The sequence below is a fragment of the Gobius niger genome, assembly GCF_951799975.1.
Source record: "Gobius niger genome assembly, chromosome: 22".
Classification (NCBI taxonomy): Eukaryota; Metazoa; Chordata; class Actinopteri; order Gobiiformes; family Gobiidae; genus Gobius; species Gobius niger.
Genome location: NC_136873.1, coordinates 12844694 through 12871710, shown reverse-complemented (window position 1 = coordinate 12871710; position 27017 = coordinate 12844694). Strand labels below are relative to the sequence as shown.

Here is a 27017-nt window from a genome sequence, read left to right as displayed (position 1 = left end):
TGACAAAAATTGGATTAAAGAATGAAACAAAAATGTGACAAAAATGTGACAAAAAATGAAAAAAAAGTGACAAAAAATGACCAAAAAAATTACAAAAATGTGATAAAAAATTGACAAAAAATTACAAAAATGTGACAAATTACAAAAATGTGACAAAAAATTACAAAAATGTGACAGAAAAAAATGCAAATTTGACAAAATGTGAAAAATTACAACAATTTGACAATGTGACAAAAAAATTACAAAAATGTGATAAAAAATGGACAAAAAAATTACAAAAAATGTGACAAAATACAAAAATTTGATTAAAAATTGACAAAAAAATGAAAGAAATCTGTCAAAAAAAATGACAAAAAAAATGACAAAAATGTGATCCAAATGTGACAAAAAATTACAAAAATGTGACGACAATTTTTTTAAAAAAAAATGACAAAAGTTACAAAAATGAGTTGAATACCCAACAAAAAGAGGTTAATCCATCAATACCGCTCTCTTGGGACCCATCGGGTTGAAAGCCACTGGTATGACCTGAGTGGCTTTGTCCCGTGTCTTGACCGTCTGTGTGCTCTTGCTCAGGGGGAGATGAAGATGCCCGTGTGCATCGAGGACGAGTGTAACGCGGAGCTGCCCCCGGCCTCGCTGCTGTTCCGTGCCTCTCGACAATACGCCTACGGAGTCCTGTTCAGCCTGGCAGAGACGCACCGCCGACTGGAGAGGCTGGCCCTGAGGAAGAGGCTCCCGCTGGAGGGTACGGCTCCTCAGTCGGACACACTGTATCTACAGAGGACATGGTCAGAAAGGGAGGTCTGGTTTCGTATGGGACTGCAATAAGGAAATCGTATTTCAAAAGCATCTGTAGTAAATTATTAAGTAAAACATCTTAAAATATTCAAAATAATTCAAAGCCAGACCATAATGAGTCCATAATGACCCTGACAATACAAGCTGTCAAGGTCCAGGATGAAAATTAACGCAGTACTAAGAAGCAAGACAGAAAAGACAAAGGGATAGAGGGATATTGTTCATCCAATCCAACACAATGGAGATCATTTTATTCACTCAAACTTGGCTGTAAATACTGTTTAAGTGGCGCTAGCCCGCAGTTAGCTTTGCCCGTTAGCCTGTTAGCTTCTTCTTCGTGATTCCATTAGTGTGTATTGGTGACTCCGGTCCGATTAATCGACGACTAATCGATTATTGAAATAGTCGACAACTATTTTAGTAATCGATTAATCGTTTTCTGGTTCACACAGACTAAAATGGATCAAAATTGACATAAAAATGTAGTATTTTTGATGAAATCCTACTTTGTTTTTGTAGTTAGGGTCTGTGTACATTTAGATCACTGTAAATTTCATGAATGGAGCCTCCAACAAACATTTCCCTCTAGTTTACTCCATCAGCACATCTTCAAGCAGCGCCACTTAAGCTATATGTGATTTAAAAAAATAGAAAAAATACAATTTTCCTGCACAATTCACAGCCAAGCGATTACTCGATTAATCGTAAAAATAATCGATAACAAAATAATCGTTAGTTGCAGCCCTAAAATAAACCCTCCCATAGCTTCCTAGGCCTCAGGGGAGCGGGGGAACATTGCAGTGAACACCTAAAATATGTGTACACTATGTTATGTATCTTATGTTGTAGACTTGGAACCAATAAGAACCATATTTTGCTTTGGAATCTACAGATTTTGTAGAATAAGCCCCCTCTAAAGTACCTACTAAACCTGAATGTCCTGAATAAAGCAGCCCTATGCCCCTCATACAGCGCCCCCTGCTGTCACAGTTCAACACTGATATTAAGAAACATCATACACAGGATTATAGACCAGACATTGGCGCTTATGGATATCGGCCTTAGGAAAAAACCCCTATTAGATATTTCTGTACATTTCTATGATTGAAGCCGTTACTATGATACATGTTTAGATAAAAAAGAATGACATAAAATTAAACTACTTCAATATCCGCCTATATATCCGTTTCCATATCAGGCCCTAATCACTGGTGTGCAGCAGTTTGGGGCAGTTTGTTTGTGAATAAACCTGACCTTGACCTCGTGTTCCCCCGTCTGTTCCGCAGTTCCTCCAGTGATCGTGAAGGAGTGGAGCTGCGGGAAGGCTAAATCGGCGCTGACCCCGGAGCTGGTGCCCGCGCTGTGCTTCAGGGAGTGGACCTGCCCCAACCTGCGGCGGCTGTGGCTGGGCCGGGCCTCCGAGGACCGCTCCAGGAGAACCAGAGCCTTCCTGGCCTGCCTCCGCTCGGACTGCCCCGCGCTGCTCAACCCGGCGCAGGTCCCACAACACCTGCTGCTCATGTGCTGCGTGCTCAGGTGAACACACTGCACCCCGAGCGTCTGACGGGGGGGGCGGGGGGGTGTCGGAGTTCGGGGTGACCGGTCTCTCCCGTTGCAGGTATATGATGCAGTGGCCCGGGGGGAGGATTCTGCAGAGACACGAACTCGATGCCTTTCTGGCTCAGGCCGTTTCCAGTCAGCTCTACGAACCCGACCAGCTGCAAGAACTCAAGGTAACGGCGCTCACTGTTCGAAGCTGCCAGAGGGAAAACAAAGGCCTGCTCTTTCATCAACTACTTAACTCATTGACTGCCAGCCATTTTCCAATCAGAGAGCTCCCACTGCCAGAGGTTTTTGACTGTTTTTTCAAGGCTCACAGAAAATTTAGGTCTAGGTCTATGTCAATATGAAACCCAGCAAAATAAAGATTAGACTCTCTTCTTTCATCTAAAAAAAAAGTTTGTTTGTACCTCTTTCCATTCTTTCGTAATCGTCCGTAGAAAAAGGTGAAATCACCCAAAAAGCTGAGAAAACGAAAGAGCAATGCTGCCACCTAGTGACTCAATAAAATAATTACAAGTTCTTTTATTGAGTCACTAGGTGGCAGCATTAACCACAGCACAACTAAGATTTTAAACCCAGACATGCTCAAGGCTTTGCTGCAGCTGTTCCCATTGAAACACCCAATTGACGTGTATAGACGCCATTGGCAGTCAATAAGTTAACCTCTTAACTCCCACCTGAACATGTTTTCTCCAAATTCTCCAAATCTAAAAAAGAAATATCCCGCAAAGAAAATGACAGAAATCCATCAGAAAAAAGACAAAAATCCAGAAAAAAGACAAAAATCCCCCCCAAAAAAGACAAAAATCCAGCAGAAAAAAAACAAAAATCCAGAAAAAAGCTACAAAAATCCAGCAAAAAAAAAGACAAAAATCCAGAAAAAAGTGACAAAAATGCATCAATAAAGTAACAAAAAAGTCAGAAAAAGTGCAATAAAAAAGTGACAAAAACAAATAAGGGAAATAAAAAGTGATGACAATGGCAAAGAGGAGAGAATGCATTTGGTTTGGGCGGGTGGTAAGAGGTTAACAAATCATGGATCTATTTTTTACCAAAGGACAGGAACCTTTAGCAGTTATTGGTTCTTTGGAAGTACCTGCTCCCCTTTTGATCACTTTTTGAGCTGGCACCAAGCCGCTTTTTGAGGAACTTTTTCAGCTCGTGCCCTAGGGGGAAAGTACTTGTCAGTCCAGGAAGTTGTTAGTGACGTGGTTATATAGCAAGATGCATATATAAAGCACATGTGAATCTTAAAATATTTATTAAAAACGCACTATCTACCCTTGGGATTAGGGCTGGACAATATGGCAAAAAATGTATGTTTTCTTGATCTTTGATTCTACCCAACATTTCCTAAATCTGAATAATGGATCGATCCAGGTTTAAATTCATGGTTTTATCTTGTTGACATTGTTGTTTTTTGACAAGGCTGGAACATTTGAAGTCTATCGGTGCTCTTGACGTGGAGATATTGTCTCAACAATGTGAGAAAAATGCATTTTGAGCAATATTTTTCTGGCCTTGAAATGACCATGTCCCAAAAAAAATCCTTGGAGAAACATTGAATCAGTGCAATAAATAAAAATGTTATTGTGAAGTTTATGATTTTCTTTTGTTTCCAGGTTTTAAAGAAGTGTTTTGTCTGCAGTGTGTAGCCTTAAAGGGACTATACGGAGTTTAAAAATGTTAAAACTAAATAATTTCTATATAAGTTGAGACCATTTAGAATGAGCTCAGACCTGTTCACCACAACTGCCTCTAAAATCCTGCACTGTCACTCAGAAAGTTGTTAATTCGGGTCAGAAGTGCCGTCATGCACGAGCTTAATATAGAAGCTGCAGTTACACGTATGACCTGAGGTGGCAGTAGTGAGTATAAAATGACTAACTTGCCTCTACCCCCCTTAAACAAAATTTGACTTACGAACTCATTCTGTGCTCATTTCTACCTGTGTTTTTGCCGCCCCCAGGTGGAGAAGGTGGATGCGCGCGGCGTGCAGCTGGCCTCTCTCTTCATGGCGGGGGTCGACACGGCCCTGTTCGTCAATGACGTGTGCGGGCAGCCGTTGCCGTGGGAACACTGTTGCCCCTGGGGCTTCTTCGACGGAAAACTGTTCCAGAGCAAACTGTCGCGAGCGTCTCGAGACCGCGCCGCCCTGCTGGACATGTGCGAAGGACAGGTACGGGTCGAGCTTCTGTCCCGTCAGAGTTTGGTTTATTTTGAGCCCGAGAGACGGAGCCGGACTGAACCCGTGTGTCTCTTTCAGGAGGAGCTCGTGTCCAAAGTGGAGAAGATGCGCCAGGCCATCCTCGAGGGCATAAACCTGTCCCGCCCGCCTCCGCCGCCTCCCCCTCTGCCACCGCCCGCCTTCCTGCCCCCCTCCATGGTGCCTCCCTTCTACCCGCTCCCCCCTCTGTACCCCCCCAGACCCATGGGAATGCCCCCCCATCACCACCCGCATCACCCGCACCACCCGGGCCAGCACAGACCAAGAGCCTTCCCAGGTGAGCTGCTCTGACACGCCCCCCCCACCCCTCGCCCGTGTCGACACAGGTGAATAACGTGTTTGTCCCGCAGGCCTCCAGTCCATCCCGCCGCAGGGGGGGAAGCTGGAGATCGCCGGCATGGTGGTGGGCCAGTGGGCGGGGAACAAGCCGGTGCGCGGCAGAGGCGGCTTCAACATGCAGGTGGTGTCGGTTGGAGCAGGACGAGGGTGAGGCCGTGTTGATACTGTCAATAATACATCAGAGGTTACTGTGACCCAAGTTTACTGCATTTGCTCGTACTTGTTTGTAGGACTGTACTATATATTCAGGGTTTAAAAAACAGGAACAGTTCATTTCATGTGGCTTAAATCTAAATTCGAAAATTCTGAAAACAACTTTTATTTAAATGCACTGATCAGCTTGTTTTTAAATACTGATACTGTATTTTCCAGACTATAAGTTGCTCATGAGACTAAAACTTTGACTAAAATGTCCAGATGTTTTAGTCGACTAAAATAAGAAAAGAAGAAAATTTATTTATCCGTTAGGAACTTCATTTGCAGGAGAAGTGCCAGTACGGGCCCGATAAAAACAATACATCCACAGACATTCAACAACATACAGCAAAAAGAAATCCATTAAAAAAACAATATAATGGGCCTTTGATAGACCAATGTCCACACAGTCATTTATTCAGCAGGCGGATGGAGGTCGGGAGGAAATAAAAATGAAAAGGAGAGACTAAAATCATCCAAACTTCTATTGACCGTCTGAAAGAGCCTCATATCATCTAAATCACTGCCAAAGGAGCAGCTCTGAGCTTTGTTCATGTGGGAGAAGCTCCATGAAGTCGATATAATGAATATTATAAATGCAAAGTCGACTAAATTAGTCTTAAGTTTTTTTTTTTACTAAATCTCGACTAAAATTAAATTACATTTTAGTCAAAAGACTAAAACTAAAATAAAATATGTTGTCAAAATTAACACTGGCTCGACAGACAGGTGTACTACACACTCCAAACCCACACGAATTGAAATAATATCCAGGAGAGGGAGAGAGGAATGTGGCGAGATTTGCCTTAAAGGGACTATAAGGAGTTTAAAAATGTTAAAATTAAGTGTTTTCCTTCCCCTACATGTTCCAGCCATGTCCTAATGTGTAGAATGAGCTCAGACCTGTTCACCACAACTGCCTCTAAAATCCTGTACTGTCACTCAAAAATGTGTCACTTCGGCCCGAATTGCCGTCATGCACGAGCTTAATATAGAAGGTGCAGTTACACATATGGCCTGAGGTGGCAGTAGTGAGTATAAAATGGCGAACTTGCTTCCAGCCCCTTTAAGTGTCAGAGAAATGTCCACTCGTAAACCTAAACTGTCACCATTCATTCACCATGCTTTCATATCTTAGAAGGCCGTGTGGTTCGGTCATAATAATATAGATTAAATATTGTGCTGGTGGCAGCTTCCCGCCGACCTGTCTGTGTGTAACCACTACCCACCCGCAAACCTGCAGGTAAAATCCAGGACGTAAAATCCGCCCGTTTCAGCAACTTATGCGGGTACCCGACCTGGTGCAGGACGGAATGCTAACGTAGCACATTGATGGTTAGCTACACGAAGCATAAACAACAAACTAAATAGTCTGGTATGTTAATGTCACATAAACAGTTGAGATCACGCCAAGCTCTCCATCTCACTCGTCGCTCCGGAGTCCCCTGCCAAACTATAAAAAACCAGTGCGACTTAAAGTCCAGAAAATACGACTCTTGGGCTTTGAGTTGAGCTCTAAAAGAAATATGAATGTTCTAAATGTAAGAAAACACACCTACTACACATGGAAATTTTCCCCTTTGAACGCATCATTAGGGCGGCGAGTGGGGGCTGTGATCGAAATGTGATAAAAATATAGTATCTTGGCATTAAAATTGCTTTAAGTATTGCATTTCTTCAGTGTAAACCCTGACACTGCCCAACTATTCCTACCACATGGTTTGTTCTTTCTTTTTCTTCCAAAACGCTGTGTATGAGAAGCCGGTTTAGTTCTGGAATATTGCATTAATGTTATTCAAGTTTACTATGATTCTCTTACTGTGCATTTCTCTCTTTCAACAGAAGAGGCAAAGATATTCCAGCGAAAATGAGGGGAGGAAAGAAGCCCACTGCCAACAGATCCCAGGTACAGATCTCCACAGAAGGAATATTACAGAACTATAAACACGAGCGACAAAGAAAACTCAAAACCCACCTGTTCAAACTTTTGCATTCACCTGGTTTATACTTTTGTCAGTGCCTTTTGGTGTCACGTATCTAGATCAGGGTGCCAAATGTCCGGATCTCAGACCAGTTTTCGGTGGCTCTCAGGCTTTATTTGATGAATCTACAGATTTATAACCGAGTCAGAGCCTAAATAAAGGTGTGGGGAATATAAACTGATACCGCTACAATACCAGTATCGGAAGGTTTACATACAGCTGGTATCGAGACAAGGCACCAAATTTCCTTTTTTATATCTTTGGACCAAGTTTTGATGCTGTTGATCCAGGGACAGAATTAAAGAAGTTTTTTTTTTTGTTTCAACTCAGATAAATGATACAGATTAAAAAGAAATTGACTTTTGTGGAATAAATTCAAGATGACAAATATTTTAGTATCAGGTATTGTAAACAAAGTACCAAGTACCGATTTCTAAAATAAGAAAGTATAGTGGCTAGAACGGCGTGTATACTTCATTCACGTCCAAATCGAGCACATTTAGAGAATGATAATTCTTGACTAAATAAAACTTGAAGTTAAGCCATTAAGGGTTTAGATCAGGGGTCACCAACCTTATTTCAGCTGAGGGCTACTTTAGGAGCATTAAGTTGTTCGAGGGCTACCAGTTAAAAACAAATCCTAAAGACTTAAACGTACACTGTTCACTTATAGGATATTGACCCCATATTATATTAAAATAGCTTTATTTTAAACTCATACTGAGTCACAAAAACGAAATAACTATAATTTTAAGAATTAGATTCAAGAAAATTAAGAGTTTTATACTTTAGAAAAAGTCCCAAGGGCTACTGGACATGCCCCAAAGGGCCCCTGGGTGCCCGCGGGCACCACGTTGGTGACCCCTGGGTTAGAGGATAACATTAAATCGCTATTTATCATATTGGGTTAGAGGGATATTTCAGGATTTTTGACATAGGGCCTCATTTCCTAGTTATCCAGACCAGTGGTTCCCAACCTTTTTTGTCTTTCGTCCCCCTTTGGCCTTTCAGTGGTCAACCGTGTACCCCCTACCTCAAGGGTGTTCTAGCTTATTTTGAAAGTAATTACTTAAAAGTGGTATTTGTAAGAAAAAGGACAATGTTGCAGTCAAAATAAACCTACAATTCTCACAAACCAACACATTTTACTGAGAAATATAGCCTTTCCTATAAAGAATTGTTACATTTTCCCCTTTTTTCAATCTGAAATAGTTCCAAGTACCCCCTGCTAGGTCCTCGAGTACCCCTCTGGAGATATATTTTTTTTGTAATTCATGCAGTTCTTATATTTGAAGAGTTTCGTGGCGCTAGGCTAGTGCAAGGCTAGTGCATTTCTATGGTATCAGCTAGCCTGCATTAAAAACAGTGTGACCCGCTCCACAGAGCACCTGAGGCAAATCACTTATAACACCAGACTAACCATATAAATGTTCAGATTGAAAAAAGGGGAAAATGTGTTGCTTTGGTAGAATTTTAGGTTTATTTTTGACTGCAACATTGTCCTTTTTCTTATAAATACCACAAATACCAATTACTTTCTAAATGAACTGTAACACCCTCGAGGTAGGGGGTACACGGTTGACCACTGAAAGGCCAAAGGGGTACGAAAGACAAAAAACGTTGGGAACCACTGGTATAAGCGACGCAGCGGCGGAGTGATCTGCTAGAAAATAGTCCCTCAAAATGTGGTCATTCATGTGATGCAGGTCAGTTATATTCCAAACATTATTCTATGGACACAGACATTTATATGGTTAGTCTGGTGTTATAAGTACTTAACCCAATATGATAAATAGAGGAAAACATTACATTGCTAACAGTCAGGAGCCGCATTGTTTCACTCTGCTGCAAAAATATAAAGTAAAACTAGTGCAATCGTCACGCCGGTTCCAAACTGGCCCCTTTTCACGAGGCTCCAGTTGCCGAGTAGAAACCAGGCACTGCTCTGAACACGGCGCTCATGTGATTCATTGCTCTCCTCTCGCCCTCAGACCTCTCCTCCCTCCAGTCCAAAGGAGGATTCGGGCTCAGTGCCAGACGCCGTGTCGCAGCTGAACGGGAGCTCGGCCGCTGCCATTGGCCAGCCCCTGGACCTGGCTTCTCTGGCCCAGCCAATCCCATGTGCCTTAGCCAGCAGAGACAACCAATCAGAGGAGGCGCCCTGTTGCCTTGCAGACTGCGCGTCAGACGGAGCGTTGCGGACGGAGGAGTGACGACGACGACGATGATGATGATGATGATTATGATGATGAGAGTTTCTGTGTTCGACTGCCTTCCCTGTTGTAGCCCCGCCCTCGCTGCGCGCTCACGTGAACCAGGAAGTGTGTCCTGCTTCACGTCAGCGCTGAAGCAGCAGCGGCCGCCCCTTGAGTTTCATGTGGTTTTCCATTCTGTTGAAGAGATTTTCTCCATGAGTCTGTAAGCGCCCCGCCCGCCCCTCCGCCACAAACAGAATAAGCTTAAAGCCCCGCCCCCGAGCCACCTTTGACGCCTTTAGTTTTTAAAGTTTTATTTGTTTTACGCCCTTTGAATCTCTGCACAGCAAAGCTAAAGACAAAGCTAAAGACAGACTGGATGTGTTTCGTGGTACAGCCCTAGGCCTGGTCAGACCAACTCTGCGTCTGGTCATTGATGAAGTTTGTGACCAGGACAAACTGATCGTTTTGTCTTAAATTGGTTTTGAAGACATTCTCTGCTAATATTTCAATAGTATCTCACACTTGTGCAGTGTCCTCCCCTTGTTCTGATCAGCGACGCATGTGTGCATGCAAACAGTCCTTATAAACCATTGGTTCAGTGGAGCACCTCTGCACCATCCTGGTCTCAGGTGCTAATTCACTCTGACCTATGTAGCATAGCCTAGTACTTTGCTGTGCTAAGAGACCCCAGCATTTATGCACCTTACGCCCTGAAGTATGCAAGAGAATCCCCCGCTCCTTCTAAAGTGCATTAGAGTATGCCCCCCTCGACCCCTCGCCCCAAAGCTTTGATTGTATCGTCAACAGAAGCACTTAATGTTGTATTTAAATGAATTACACGCTCCTCCAGTCTGAGAGGGCGGCCCCTGCGCCTAAATAAACCTATGACCTGTAGAACTACAGCTAGATTCTATTGAGACGTCCGAATGTGAACAGAGTGGTTCAGACGAAGCACTTTGTTTTAAAATCTTACCCACACTGGACTGCCCTGTGCCAGTTCAACACTCGCGGCACCTTCGGAGTTAGGCCAAAAAAGAGACAGATCTATGGACTTATATGGTGAGGTTTTGGGACCACTGCCAGGCAGAGCGTCACCACCTCCATTTACCACGACAGTACAACCAAGACTCCCTCCATCAGGGACTTCTACTCATGATTTCAGATTTCTGAACATTTCCAAAGTCTATTTTATGGATTGGCTGAAAGAGCCAACAGTCTTACACACAGGGCACTGCTGTCCCTGACCCTCCATCCGCTGTTCGACACTGAGCTGTGCCCGTGAGGCGCAGAAGCACTTAGCCCTGAAGAGAGGGACCGACCGCCTACAATCTAAGACCTAACACCTTAGTTTATAGCACTTATGTTTTAGACAATGAGATGCCCCCAAATAGATATTATATACATATATATATCTGACAAAGGACATGCGAGTATTGAGTAACCGTACAGGTTTCACCGCTGCTCGAGAAAAGCAGCAGACGACACGCGAGACATGCTAACCAAAAGCATCAACTTTCTGAAAGGACACATTGAGCTTTTTTTAAACCGTGGGCCAACTAGAAGCACCTTATTCTCTTATTACGTTGGTCTACACTTATTGTGCGCGCCACAATATCAACACGAATTAGCTCGTACGAAAACACCGCGTTGAAGGATAAACCCTGAGTGTGTAAATGTAGCTGTGAGAAATCCCCGTTCAGAATGAGCCGGCGGAGTGTAGGCCTACACTCTGCTCCGGGCGCAGTCTGGGAAACGCCAAAAGCATGGAGCCGCTATCGCTGCGAAAGGATCTGTGTGTTCAAGCACTTTGTCTGTAATGAGGAGCGTTAGTCTAAAATGTGCCAGGCTTTGTGTTGAAATTTGGATTAGAATGTGCTTAAAATTATGTTAATGTGGGGAGAGTTTTGAGCAATTGTGTTGACGTCTACAACATGCACACATATCTGAACCAAACAAGACGTTCAAATATCTGAACCACAGAAGATTTACTCGAATCTAGACCATGCAAGACGTGAATCCAAGCCCCACAAGAAGCGGATCTAAGCCCCTAAAGAAGCGAATCCAAGCCCCACGAGAGGCGAATCCAAGCCCCACGAGATGCGAATCCAAGCCCCGCGAGATGCGAATCCAAGCCCCACGAGAGGCGAATCCAAGCCCCAGAAACGTGAATCCAAGCCCCGCAAGAGGCGGATCGAAGCCCCACGAGATGCGAATCCAAGCCCCACGAGAGGCGAATCAAAGCCCCACGAGAGGCGAATCAAAGCCCCATGAAGCGTGAATCCAAGCCCCGCAAGAGGCGAATCCAGGCCCCGCAAGAAGCGGATCTAAGCCCCACGAGATGCGAATCCAAGCCCCGCGAGATGCGAATCCAAGCCCCACGAGAGGCGAATCAAAGCCCCATGAAGCGTGAATCCAAGCCCCGCAAGAGGCGAATCCAGGCCCCGCAAGAAGCGGATCTAAGCCCCACGAGATGCGAATCCAAGCCCCATGAAGCATGAATCCAGGCCCCGCAAGAGGCGAATCCAGGCCCCGCAAGAGGCGAATCCAGGCCCCGCAAGAGGCGAATCCAGGCCCCGCAAGAGGCGAATCCAGGCCCCGCAAGAGGCGAATCCAGGCCCCGCAAGAGGCGAATCCAGGCCCCGCAAGAGGCGAATCCAGGCCCCGCAAGAGGCGAATCCAGGCCCCGCAAGAGGCGAATCCAGGCCCCGCAAGAAGCGGATCTAAGCCCCGCAAGAAGCGAATCCAGGCCCCACGAGTTGCGAATCCAAGCCCCTGCAAGCCTGCAAGACGGGGAACCAAGCCCCACAAGAAGTGAATCCAAGCCCCACAAGAAGTGAATCCAAGCCCCTACAAGAAGTGAATCCAAGCCCCTACAAGAAGTGAATCCAAGCCCCTACAAGAAGTGAATCCAAGCCCCTACAAGACGGGGATCCAGGCCCCTACAAGACGGGGATCCAGGCCCCACAAGAAGCAAATCTAAGCCCCTAAAGAAGCGAATCCAAGCCCCTAAAGAAGCGGATCCAGGCCCCACAAAACCCGAAATCCAGGCCCCACAAGAAGCGAATCCAAGCCCCACAAGAGGCGAATCCAAGCCCCTACAAGACGGGGATCCAAGCCCCACAAGAAGCGAATCCAAGCCCCACAAGAGGCGAATCCAAACCCCCACAAGACGTGAATCTAAACCCCACTGGACGCGCACAAATCTCAACCACACTAGACGCACAGACAGAAAGCGCACACTTGCGGACAACTTGATTTATCAAACTCGCACACCCTTTCGCTCGGTAATGGCTCCATACCAAAAGGAAAGAGACGTTTTTGGATTTGCACATCCAATGTTCAGGTGCTGCTAGTGTAGGCACCAGGCTAAACTCGACACACCGAGAGTAGGCTAGAGATATAGCTCCACCGGGTGAAAAATCTAGACAAACTATAGTCAATCACTTTCAACTTGTGACATTTATATTAGTACAAAGCGTAACCGCAGAAGTACCTTTTTTTTTTCTTTCGTTTTTCTTTTTTTAGAAGATGGGTATTTTCAACGGCGGGTCGGAGTGAAGTCCGCGCGACGATCGCCACTCTAGATTGGCTTGCCGTCCGACAGTTACCGCACACACGGACACGCGAACACGCCATAGACACAGCGCTCACGCTCAGACCGGGTCATTCAGTCGCATCTGTTACCAGCCAATGCATTCTCTCTGCTCTCGTGCTGAAGTAGATTACGTGCCGTTTTCAGTTCCTCTCGTGGAGTGTTTCGTCAGTCCCATAACAAGAGATCATTTGGTAACATTTTCTACTGACTGCAGACGACGAAAACAACCCCATGTTTCGATTCTTTAGCGCACACAGCTATCTGCATACGCCGGGAAAACACACACACACACACACGCGCCACGCACACCCACGTCCACATCGATGTTTTTGAACCCTGAGTTGTAACGCCGTAGCTAGAGGATTTGAAGAACTCAACACGATACAATGTAGTGTTCCGCTTACGTCCGTGTCAGTTTTAGTTTCGATAGTTTTTTGGTGATTTTTATGCTTCGTGATTCCCCCCCCCAAGTTCCCCCCACTCTCTCGCTTGCCCCACCGTCATCTGTCCCATAGTTTTCCGTTTTCCTGAATCCGCCGCACTCGTTCACCCGCACTCGACAGCGAACGAAGCATTTGAAGGTCCCGTCCCGTGGTTTTCCAGGCTTTCCAAACGCGCTTGAATTGGGAGATGCCACCGATTTATTGGAGTTTGAACGGTGTCTGCATTTATTTAGGTTATATTTCCTCGGACATCGGAGCAGACGCTGGAAATATATACGATACAAATATCTGATGCTGAACCTAGACCTGTTCTGGTTCTCACCACTTTTAAAAACACAACTTTCACCATCTAAATCTCAGTGAATATGGACATGATGCAGCTCATTTTGAAGCTCAGGACCAGTGTTAATTTCGTCGACTAAAATATTTAGTCTTAATTTTAGTCAAAGTTATATTTTTGACGACTAAAATTGGACGAAAACTAAATTAAAAGTTTCTCATGAGACTAAAACTATGACTAAAATGACTAAATAAAAACTGAAAAGGAGAGACTAAAATCATCCAAACTTCTATTGACCGTCTGAAAAAGCCTCATATCATTTAAATTCACTGCCAAATGAACAGGCTTGTGCTTTGTTCATGTGGAAGCAGCTCCATTAAGTCGAGGACCTTGATTAAATATGATTATGATGAATATTGTCAATGCATAAATTAGTCTCAAATTTAGTCGACTAAATTGACATGCAATTTTCGTCGACTAAAACTAGACTAAAATCGAAAAAATCATTTTTGACTAAAATTAAATTACATTTTAACACTGCTCAGGACGTGGAGAATTCAATCGCAATCTTCATAAATGTATTTTGATCGCCACGCTAAATACCGTGGCTAGCAACAGTTTGCTAATAACGGCCTCTAATCAAGGCTGGGACGGAAACTATGATTGAATCATCTAAATTAGCCTAATAAAATAAAATCAGCCACTGCTGGAGTGGGCAAGTATTTGTATTTTACTTGACTTAGATGATAAAGAATAACATCTAACAGCAGGAAGTTGTTGATACAATGTGACTGAAATAGCCAGTCATTACCCAAAGACTAGAAAAATTCTCGGATCCTTTTGTTTTTCCATTATGTTTATGAATAGCTACAATTAATAATTGATCTGTAACTTTATTGATCCCACACTGGAGAAAAGATTAACATTCACTCTTTACTCAGCAGCCATTTTAAGAAAGTCTATTGGTATCGGTTAATATCGGACATCGGCCGATACTCGAGCAAAAAAGCTGGATCGGTGCATCTCGACTATAATGGTCTAAGCCTGCTAATCCTTTACTTTAGACGTCCCTCAAACATAAGTAATCTATATAAGTGGCAAATCTAATACTATACGAAAACACAATTGGATATTCCCCACATCCTTGTCAGGATAACTCTTTAAGTTCAGTATATTGAGGTGGGAAAATATGTCTATAAACCATTTGGTTCGGGCAAAACTTAAACTCTAAAGCCCAATCACACGAGTTGAAACTTCACAACGACTCGCCGAGGAAAGCACAGAACTACTCGAGCTACTGAAGTAAACATACTTTGTTACTGACGACCTGCTCGCCAACGACGTCTTAAAAAATCGGTGGCATCGAAGTGAAAAATTCTCGATTTCGCACGACACGGGACCTTTTAATCCGAATCTTTCTCCAGAACGCAGCACACACACACACTCACTCGATTGGTGTAGCTTTCTGTCCACTTGTGTAGGCTTTAAAAAGAAGGAAAAAAAACGCACACTCTCCACATATATAAACAACACGAAACACGCGAGCTCCCGTTATTCCATTTTTTCCGTTTTCTGTCCGTTCGCTCCCACCCCCCCCCCTTTTCCCTCTTTTAGCTCTGGAAACATTTCTTATTATCGGCCACTTTTCTCTCTTTCTCTGGGCTGCCCCGCCCCCTTTAATCTTCCCCCCCCACTAACAGTAAATGAAGTTATATTATTAATCAGTTTCTATATGTATCTAGCCAGTCTCAAAGTGGAAAAACAAGAAAATTAGCAAAAAAAAAATCAAAAAAATAATAATTGAAAACTGTTTATTCAATGTGCAAACGTGTTTTACTCTTTACTATTTTATTAATGTTATCTAATCCTTCTACCATCGCTTCGGTTTAGCAGCAAGATACGCTTTTAGCCAACCTAGAGATTTGTAAACGATTGCAATTTTCCTTAACCTGTACTTTATATGGCATCCTTAGTCCACTTCGCCACCTTTTTTTTTTGAAACGCGTAGTTATAAGTGACTACCGCCCGTTTTATTCTCGTTTGAATCAGAAACTTATTGTCTGCACTATGTTCGGTTTCAACACACCCACACCCCCCCCCCCACACACCCCCGTCGATTTTGCAAAACTTTGTCGTGATATCGATCGCCGCTGCGCCCCTTTTTTGCACAATAAGAGTTGAAAATTCTACCAAAGTTTAACGCTTAGGAATCCACTTTTTAAAGCCCTCCGCTGTTGCTTATCGCCCCGTATTGAAAGTTCACCCCCCCCCCCCCCCCACTTCGCCCCCCAAAGTAACGCGTTTTTTTTTTTTTTTTCTTCCGATGGATGTGTTTATATGTGAAACGACATACAGCACAAGTGAGGTCACCCGAGTAGATAGAGCATCGTGGTCGGCGTGGAAACGCAGACGAGAGAGGGACAAACGGGCGGTTTATTCGGGGGAGAAGAAGTCGCCCAAGTTGATTGATTTTTTGGAAATGGGTTGCGTTCAGGGAATTGTTACAAAACACAAGGAGGAGGAGAGGCCAGAGCTCGACACATTTTTCAATATCAGTTCTCAATCTAATGCCGATAAAAGTAGATATCTCGAGAACCGAACGTGAGACTTTCCATTCAGGCGGAGCTTTAATGCGAGCACTCCCGTAACATCACAATAAACATCTTCAATTGGGTTTTTGAATGAATTTACGCCAAGAACAAGTCCTTAAATGTCATTAATTGGAGTAAAACGGGCCTTAAATCAAAATTAATTGGAAGATTATGACATTGCTGAACATTCTATTATGTATACACTACAAAAAGTGAATATCAAGCATTGGCTTAAATGACTTGAATTGAGGAAATGTATCTTGTTTTTGTCGGTTTTCACTCATTTAGACACTTTTCCTGATCGGACCGAGTTTACTTTGCTTGTTCGAGGACATTTCAGACCAGTTCTGGGGTAAATCTCGCTTGAAATATGAAAGTAATATTGCCAATGAGAAAAAAAAAACAATTTTCTTTCCCCATTGGCAAAGAAAATTACCTGAAATAAGGACGAAATGTTTCGAAACGAGTCAGAAACATCTCAGAACAAGTGAAATAATCTAGGACAAATGCCCAACAACTTCTTAACTAGTCAAAACAACAAAAATTTGGATTATTGTGCTCAAAGTGAGATGTTTATACTGATCTAGTTAAATACTTTTTGCAGTGTATGCGTTTCCAATGACATCGCATAGTTCCAGCGGCCATTTTGAATACCGAAGCGGCATTACGCAGTACTACAACATTAAGAATATCTCGACTCAGGATGAAAATAAAAAGCAACTGATTGACGGTGGCATTTTTATATTCTCGTAATCGTTGCTCAAGAAGGTAGCAGTTAAACCACGGCCCCGGAGATGAAAGTTTATGTGATTTAACGTAAGACGTAGCAGCTCTGTCTGTCGAGCTACAGCAGGATTTTACTTAATTTAGTCTTCAGAGTGAAGCAGATCTGAACACATCAAAGAGGAGACAGAAAACCTTTCTTTGTTGACAAGAAAAACTCTCAAAATCACAGTCTGAGTCAGTGTTTGTTTCTGCTCAAGACGTTAGCATGCTACCGGTTAGCACCTGTCCATGGTTTCCTCACATAAATGTGTGTCTCTGGGGCCGGGTTTTTACTGTTTTCAATGATGTGAATGTCTTTAATATCCCGAGTAGAGATATTGTTGTAGTGCTGCATAATTCTATTTCAGTATTCAAAATGGCCGCCATAACAAAAGGCATGTATAGGTTAATTGAAAATACCAAAAGGATGGTCTAAACATTTCCGTGTAAAAGCAAAAGCGTCCGTAAAGTTCGAGGTCGTCTTCGTCAGCGCCGATGAACTAAAGCGGCACAAAGTTTTTACTTGACTGAACAAAAAGATTGACCTATATCTAGACAAAAGATTAAACTCTGAAGAGCAGCTCTGGCCTCTTCCTCCGAGATCATGAGAAGTATTTCCACAACATGAACGCAGCCTCTTTCTAAGTCCTTTTCTTTTTTTTAAATCACTAAGTTTGGTTGTTTTGCTGGTGCATATTTTTACTGCAAATCCACCGAAATCAAACTTTTTTTTGCACAAAATGACGTTTTTGTTTGAAAGACATTTTGAAAACGCAGCCCCTGAAACAGACGCCACGTTTGAAATCACAGATATGGTCTCTGAAACATAACGGCAGCAGCACAATATGACACAAAGGAAAGTAGTAATGGTGTTTTTGTTACTGGGAAATGTTTGATTCAGCACAAAAACGGTCAAACTTTTTTTCAAATTGAGAAACGGGACAAAAAAATCACACTTAATAATAACTACACCTTATGTAGCCTTAATAAATCATGAGTTAATTAATCATGAACAACTCATGAGTTAACTGTGATTAACTTAACTAAGAATATGTGAAGCATGTGAAGAACCATTATGACATTAAATCAGACGTGCTAAACTGGCGGCCCGCGGGCTGAATTTGGCCCATGATGTAATTTAATCTGGCCCCTGATTTGTAGAGCACAGATGAGCATGTCAAAAAAAAAAAAGTAAAAAGTTGCCCTTTCCTGTGGGGATTTGTGAATTTTTAAGGAAATAACCAGTAATAGGAAGAGGGTTATTTCCTTTTTTTAAGGAAGTAACCTCCCTACTTATTCCAGCCACTAGGGGGCATCTTAAATTTAAAAAAAAGGAAAGAATTCCACACATTTCCAGCAGAGGGCACTGATATAAGAGATCAGGATATAAATATAGATACAGACGGCATCTCTGGAATCGCCCATATATGGTCATTTTTAAAAACAGTTAAGGGGGAAAACAATTAATTATTCAAAAACTACTTTAACAAACGCTGAATTATGAACATAGTTTCTACTAAATAAAGATATAAACACATGGGGAGGGGCAAAGTGGTTCAACAGCCCATAAATACATGTATAACGGAGAATGCTAACTTGATGCTACATGTTAGCATCGGGCTAATGCTAGCTACAACTGCCGTTTTTTCACTTCTACTGCACAATCTGCTGCGAGAAAATATCCATATGGGCCCGATTTACACTTGACTTTATTTGTGTGATAAATATATTCTACTAGAAAATGGCTAAAAAGAGGGAAAATTGTTTCTCTAAAGATTCTATTTCCCCCTCGGCGAAGCCACGCCCCCTTCTATGACGAGATGCCGACTATCTATAGCCACGCGGTAAAAGCGCAAGCCGTGATTATCATTTATTACAATCCTTTCTTGCTTTTATTTTAAAAATCACAGCTCATTATTATTATTAATTTATAAGAAACATGTTTTCTCAATTTAGTATCACTCTTAACTACTTGTTTATGAAGAATTAAGTTTGAATGCATGATTTATCAAAGCTAAATAAGGCGTAGTTATTACAAAGTGTTGCCAAACGTCCCAATATCATACATTGTGCTGCCCCATTATGCGGAATAGTTATTTTTTGTTGTTGAAAACACTGTGCCACCAGAATCGTGTGTCATCGAAAAACCTTTGTCGGTCACTTATCCGATTATATTTTCTTTTCCGCATGAACCGTTATCGCAACACGCCGATTTTATAAACAAGGTTATACAGCAAAGCAAGTACTCTGTTTAAAAAGCAACCACGAGAAATTGTTGTTGGACCTTTTTTTCGCGCCCGTTGTCCTTTTTTTTTCCTGTCTGTCGTCTCTGCGCCGCCACTGCCCCTCCCAAAGATTTAAAGAAAACCACCATTTTCAAACCCCCTGTACGGGCCACCGCCATGTTATACTGTATTTCTGAATAATGCCTCTATTTCATGACTTTGTATACCGATATCTGTAGTTTGAAACACCCCATCCCCAACTTATCTGTGCAGCATAAAGACTATAAAGATCCATATAATATTGTAATAGATTAATATCAGTTATTGCTGTTGAATTACGGTTGGTATAATTTTGTCATTAGCATTATGGAAGCACCAGACTGTTCGTAGAAAGGCAAAGAGAGCTCTTTTTTTGTTAATTTCGTCTGGTCGTTGGTCTGATCTCACAGAGGGAGGGGAGAAAAGGCGAAGAGAGAGAACAAAGATGGCAGTCATGTTTGTACTGGTTGGGAAATGACGTACAGTGCTGAAATAAAATTTATTCTTTTAGTAAAAAAAAAAAAAGCAGTGTGTTTTGTTTTTTTGTCAAGACTTTGAAGTTTTGGCCTGTCATGTAAATTTAGTCAACCAGATACAAATTATGAAATGGACTATATTGGTTTTAGATTGGTTAAAGGGGTTAGATCAGGGGTGGACAAACTGTGGCCCGCGGCCCACTTTTAATTGGCCCGTGGAAAATATTAAAAACGTAATGGGGAAAAAACACAAAAATGGCCACAAAAAATGAGAAGAACAGAAGGATGTAAACGCAACAAAAATGTGACGAAAATTCAACAAAAATGTGACAAAAATTCAACAAAAATGTGACAAAAAGTCAACAAAAAAGTGACAAAAATTCAACAAAAATATAACAAAAATTCAACAAAAATGTGACAAAAAAGTGACAAAAATTCAACAAAAAAGTGACAAAAATTCAACAAAAAAGTGACAAAAATTCAACGAAAATGTGACAAAAATTCAACAAAAAAGTGACAAAAATTCAACAAAAATGTGACAAATTCAACGAAAATGTGACAAAAATTCTACAAAAAAGTGACAAAAATTCAACAAAAATGTGACAAAAATTCAACAAAAATGTGACAAAAATTCAGCAAAAAGTGATAAAAATTCAACAAAAATGTGACAAAAATTCAACAAAAATGTGACAAAAATTCAACAAAAATGTGACAAAAATTCAACTAAAAAGTGACAAAAATTCAACAAAAATTTGACAAAAATTCAACAAAAATGTGACAAAAATTCAACAAAAATGTGACAAAAAAGTGACAAAAATTCAACAAAAAAGTGACAAAAATTCAACAAAAAAGTGACAAAAAAGTGACAAAAATTCAACAAAAAAGTGACAACAATTCTACAAAAAAGTGACAAAAATTCAACCAAAAAGTGACAAAAAAATCTACAAAAATGTGACAAATCTTCAAAAAAGTGACAAAAATTCTACAAAAATGTGACAAAAAATCTACAAAAATGTGACAAAAATTAAAGAAAAAAAACATACAAAAGGTGACTCAACACAGCAACAATGCGAAGAAAAAGATCAGTTTTGTGGGTCTTAGCTTTCAAATGAGGTGCTACACAGGCCTATATAACAGCCAAAGAGGACAAAATGCATTTGGTTTCGGCGGGTGGTAAGAAGCGGAGTGATCTGCTAGAAAATAGTCCCTCAAATCCATTAATAGTGTTACTGTGATAAAGGCTGTTTTTGTTTTTTTTACTTTACGCATGTTCAATTAAAAAGCATCAGGGTTTATCGTTACTATGACAACAGCTACAATGAAAATAGATGGGAATTTAGCTTTCTACCTCCAGCTGAGCCCAGAATGTTTACAAACAATGAATGGGTCTACTCTATATTAACCAGAAATTATTATTTTAGACTAGGCCTACTGACACTGAGGTTCCTTATTTCTATTCTTATGAGTTGAGATTTTAGTCATAGTTTTAGTCTCAACAACCCCTTAACTCCCACCTGAACCGAGCACATTTTCTCCAGTTTGGCTTTACCCCAGTCCAAAAGCTTCTGGAAAAAAGCTGTGAAAATAGCAACAAAACTGAGACGAAAACAGTGATGGAAATGTGACAAAAAAGTGAGAAAACATTGACAAAAAAGTGACGAAAAATGGATGAAAAGGTGGCTAAAATGTCACAAAAAATTACAAAAATGATAAAAAAAATGGACAAAATTGATAAAAAATGGACAAAAATGTGACAAAAAATTTGATTTAAAATGGATGAAAAAAATGACAAAAATATGAGGAAAAAATGACAAAAATTTACAAAAAATGGACAAAAAATTTAAATTAAATATGGACGAAAAAAATCCAAAAATGACAAAAAATGACAAAAATATGACAAAAATGAAATAGCTGTAACCACTAACATAGAATACATTACAGTTTAAAGTAACACTGTTCATTATCAAATCAAACCCCGTCTCGGCTTAACGTGAGCTTTATTATCATTTCAGGACACGCACACACAACAATAATACGTAAAAATACCGCAGAGAAAGCACATTATAGTTAAAATAAAACATTTGTGATGGATCGGGCTCCGGGAGGATCTGCGGCCGGACCGTGGAAGGCAGTGAGTCGAGTCGTTGCATCTCCAGAAAAACCGGGGCTCAACATAAACTCCCCACAACAACACAACTCACTACCTCAGCACAGCAGAACCACGGTCTCCAACGGCGACGGAGGCGGCAGTCACCGTGGCAACAGGAGCGGGTCCAGGCGGCAGGTCCAGGTCTCCTCCACACGGCGACGGCGACGGTGATTTAGACGTCTGTGGGTTCGGGGTTCAGTGGCTTACAGCACAGTCACGTTTTTAAAGCATGAAGACTTTAGCTGAATATAGTTTCTCTTATTGATACGGTTCTTTATCGTTTCACTCATCAATTCATTACAAAATAGGCCATGAATTATATGTGCTTTTTAATTTAAACAGAAAAGAGTAAATTAACCTTTTTTGACATAAACTTCCTCAAAGCATTTTTATAAAGCTAATGTAGAATAGTTATTAACCTCTTAACTCCCGCCTGAACCGAGAGGATCTTTTTCCTCACGTTATCAGATTTTTTTGTTGGGTGTTCAACTCATTTTTGTAACTTTGTCATTTTTTTTGTCATTTTTTCTCACATTTTTGTCTTTTTTTAATTTTATTTTTTTGGTCAAATTTTTGTCATTTTTTTGTCATTTTTTTGTCAAATTTTAATCACTTTTTTTTCCACATTTTTGTCAATTTTTTGTCAAATTTTTATCACATTTTTGTCTTTTTTTTATCATATTTTTGTATTTTTTTGTATTTTTTTTTGTCAAATTTTTGTCAAATTTTTCTCATATTTTTGTCATTTTTTTTGTCAAATTTGTCAAATTTTTGTCATTTTTTCTCACATTTTTGTCTTTTTTATTTTATTTTTTTGGTCACATTTTTGTCAAATTTTTGTCATTTTTTTCTGTCAAATTTGTCACATTTTTGTATTTTTTTGTCAATTTTTCATCACATTTTCGTGACATTTTTGCCACTTTTTCATCCATTTTTCGTCACTTTTTTGTCAATGTTTTCTCACTTTTTTGTCACATTTCCATCATTGTTTTCGTCAGTTTTGTCGCTATTTTCTCACCTTTTTCCCAGAAGCTTTTGGACTGGGGTAAAGCCAAACTGGAGAAAATGTGCTCGGTTCAGGTGGGAGTTAAGGGGTTAAATTAACGTGATTTAAAGCTATTTCAGAGGGGCAGACGCTCTATTTTTATGAACGAGGGTCAAAGGATATTCTTGTCAGTCCTTCAGCGTCGTAGTTTCTGAATGATACGAGCGAGAAAAGCGCAAAATGTTTCAGCTCGTGCGCTTTGTTTTGCAGTCGTCGAAACTGCCTCTCCAGCTTTAGTTTCACGCCCTGTGGAGAACTCGATGGCGCTCGGTTTGAGGTTAAGTAAGCCCGTGAGAAAGACAGTAGGCTGTATAGTTATCTCCCAGATCTGGTGTGATCCAAAACTATACAAACTACTACCTCAGCCCACAGCGCCCAGACTTCAGCAGCAGCAGCAGCAGCAGGAGAGGAAGAAGAAGAGGAGGAGGAGGAGGAGGAGGAGGAGGCTGTTCGAGACCGGAGAGTCCAAACACGGAGACCTGCAAGACAAGATAATCCCTGGATTTAAATGCCACCAGACATTTGTCCCAGGGGGGGCTGAGGTCTTTCTTGGTATTTTTTCAATGGTAAATGGTCTCAACTTAACCCTAACAACCCTAACCTTAACCTAATCCTAACGATTTTAAACTAAACCTAACAATAATTGTAAAAACAATAAACTACTAACAGATGATACCGTGGTGGATCTGCTCCTTCCAGCAGAGGGCGCACTATCGCGGCAGATCCGCGTCACCGTCGTGGATCTGTCTCGAACTATTATTGAATCCGAAAGCTTTTCCACTGGAGAGCAACAGTGTGGCGCCTCATTTGAAAGCTAAGACCTACTAAACCAAGCGATTACATTATTGTTACGGTGTTAATGTATTTGTGTCACATGTTTTTGTTGCCTTTTTATTACTTTTTTCGGGTCACTTGTCGTCGTGTTTTAATTTTTTCCCCATTTTTTTTTTTTGTCCCATTTTTTTCTGCACATTTTTGTTCCGTTTTCGGCACTATTTACACTATAAACTGACAAAAATTGACCCAATTTTTTTTTGAAAAAATAACAAATATGTGACAAAAAAGGACAAAAAATGATGAAAAAGTGGCAAAAATGTGATAAATATTTGACAAAAAAATTTCAAAAAAATTACTAAAATTTACACAAAAAATTACGAAAAAATGACAAATATGTGACAAAAAATGACAAAAAGGTGTAAAAAAAAAATAGAAAAAATGACAAAAAAATTGACAACAAAAAAGATGAAAAAGTGGCAAAAATGTGATAAATTTTTGACAAAAAAATTGACAAAAATTTGACCAAAAAAATGACAATTGTGACAAAAAGTGACCAAAAATGTACAAAAAAAGGTTACAAAAATCAGTTGAATGAAAAAAATGATGGAAAAAAAATCTGATGTGAGGAAAAAGATCAATTTAGTTTTGTAGGTCTTTCAAATGAGGCATTACACTGACCTACAGGATTTGTGTAAAGCTGAACTGGAGAAAATGCTCTCGGTTCAGGCGGGAGTTAAGAGGTTAAGGCCTTATTTTTGGCTCAATTGCTTTGAATGAAATTGCAGGAATTGCTTGTTTTATTGACTAAGGGAGTCCTGGCCCCCATGACTAAACCTGGACCGACCTCAGCTAAACCAGGACTGAAAAATGACTTGACTAAAGCCGGAGTTCGCCTAAAATGAAGCCTAAACTAGGACTGAAACAAGCCAGACCGTGGAGTCAAGGAATGCCTGAAGTAAACCCGATGACAAAAATGTGACAAAAAAGGACAAAAAATGATGAAAAAGTGGCAAAAAAAGACAAAAAATTGGACCAAAAAAATGATGAAAAAGTGCCAAAAATGTGATAAATATTTGACAAAAAACTGACAAAAATGTAGAAAAAATAAATACAAAAAAATGACAAATATGTGACAAAAGGACAAAAAAATTACGAAAAAATGATGAAAAAAATTATGAAAAAGTGGCAAAAATATGATAAATATTTGACAAAAAATTGACAAAAATTGACACAAAAAAATACGAAAAAATGACAAAAAATGACAAATATGTGACAAAAAAGGGCAAAAAAAATGACCAAATTTATTTTCAAAAAATGATGAAAAAATTGCCAAAAAAATGTGGCAAAAATGTGATAAATATGACAAAAAAATTACAAAAAATTGACCAAAAAAACGACAAAAAAATTGACCAAAAAAATGATGAAAAAATGATGAAAATGTGGCAAAAATGTGATAAATATTTGACAAAAAATTGACAAAAATGTACAAAAAAAAATACGAAAAAATGACAAATATGTGACAAAAAGAGCAAAAAATGATGAAAAAGTGGCAAAAAAATGACCAAAAAATGACAAAAAAAAATTGACCAAAAAAATGCTGAAAAAGTGGCAAAAATGTGATAAATATTTGACAAAAAAATTGACAAAAATGTATTGGCAAAGGGAGTCCTGGCCCCCATCACTTAACTTGGACCGATCTCAGCTAAACCAGGACTGAAAAATGACTTGACTAAAGCCGAAGTCTTCCTAAAATGAAGCCTAAACCAGGACTGAAACATGCCAGACCGTGGAGTCAAGGAATGCCTGAAGTAAACCCGATAAACTGATCCAAACCCCGGTGTTTCACTCCGGGCCTCTGCGCACACGCATCACCCACGTAATCCAAGACAAAACGCGTTATTTCAAAACGCACCTTAGCATTTCCGATGGAGACACGAACCCCGCGTCCTGTTCCTTGTTCAGCACAATCCTGAATCTTCCCAGACTTCCTCTTCACCCCCTCTGGCCCTGACGAGGCTAACTGTCAGCTAACTGTCAGCTAGCACCAGCAGCACCAGGAGCGCCAGGCTACAGCGGCACACGAACTCACTTTAACCCGGGCGGCGGAGCTCCACACCCGGCCGCGGGCGCTCTCCGGCCCCGGCGGGGACTCTCGGCCGGGTTCGTTTACCCTTTGGGAGTTTTAAAAAGGCGATGCCCCAAAAAAAAAAAAAACCCAGCCGTCTCGGAGTTAAACCAGGTGGTGCCGCGCGTCCTCCATCTTTATCGTGCGCGGAAAATATCTCGAGATTTACGGACGAGCGCGGCACGAACGAGAAGTGTTTGTTAACCTCTTAGCCCCCGCGTGAACCGAGCGCGTTTTCTCCAGTTTGGCGCGGCCGTTAGTCCAGGGGCGGACCGGCCATGTGTCCATTCTGGAAGAGCACAGAAGGGCCACTGGCTCTAGGGCCCCCCGCTCTTTTTGCTGATGATACTAATGAAAAAAATGATCATAAAAAGCCGAACTGGGGAAAATGCACTCGTTAATGTTAAGGCGGGCGGTAAGAGGTTAAACTCTTAACTCCCGCCTGAACCGAGGGGATCTTTTTCCTCACGTCATCAGATTTTTTTTCCATCATTTTTTTGTTGGGTGTTCAACTCATTTTTGTAACTTTTTTGTCATTTTTTGTCATTTTTTCGTCACATTTTTAAAAAAATTTTGTCACATTTTTTTCATTTTTTCGTCAATTTTTTATCAATTTTTTGTCATTTTTTGTAATTTTTTTGTCACATTTTTTCATGTTTTCGTCAATTTTTTAATCAATTTTTTGTCACATTTTTGTCATTTTTTGTCATTTTTCGTGATTTTTTTGTCATTTTTTCGTCCATTTTTTGTAATTTTTAGTCAAATTTTTATCACATTTTTGTCAAATATTTATCATCACATTTTTGTAATTTTTTCGTCAATTTTTTATAAATTTTTTGTAATTTTTTCGTTAATTTTTTATCACATTTATGTCACATTTTTTGTAATTTTTTGGTCAATTTTTCGTAAATTTTTTGTAAAATTTTTATCATCACATTTTTGTCATTTTTTCTTACATTTTTTGTCAATTTCTTGTAACATTTTTGTGACATTTTTGCCACTTTTTCATCAATTTTTCGTCACTTTTTTGTCACATTTCCATCATTGTTTTCGTCTCAGTTTTGTTGCTATTTTCACACCTTTTTTCCAGAAGCTTTTGGACTGGGGTAAAGCCAGTCCATATTAAAGGGATATTTCAGGATTTTAGACATAGGGCGTCATTTCCTCGTTATCCAGTGTTGCTGATTTCTGGAGATATTTTT

General features: G+C 40.7%; 1 protein-coding gene across 1 annotated transcript in view; it reads left to right on the top strand.

Moving 5' to 3' along the window:
* The window catches only part of fam120c (family with sequence similarity 120 member C), a 31753-nt gene extending 22114 nt beyond the window's left edge, over positions 1–9639 (top strand). The window contains exons 10-17 of the mRNA XM_079580855.1: positions 577–748; positions 2088–2337; positions 2420–2534; positions 4334–4543; positions 4631–4868; positions 4942–5077; positions 6968–7031; positions 9099–9639. Of these exons, the coding sequence (XP_079436981.1) occupies positions 577–748; positions 2088–2337; positions 2420–2534; positions 4334–4543; positions 4631–4868; positions 4942–5077; positions 6968–7031; positions 9099–9320 (1407 nt within the window). The 3' untranslated portion in view covers positions 9321–9639. The remainder of the gene's footprint in view (positions 1–576; positions 749–2087; positions 2338–2419; positions 2535–4333; positions 4544–4630; positions 4869–4941; positions 5078–6967; positions 7032–9098) is intronic.
* Positions 9640–27017: the final 17378 nt, after the last annotated feature.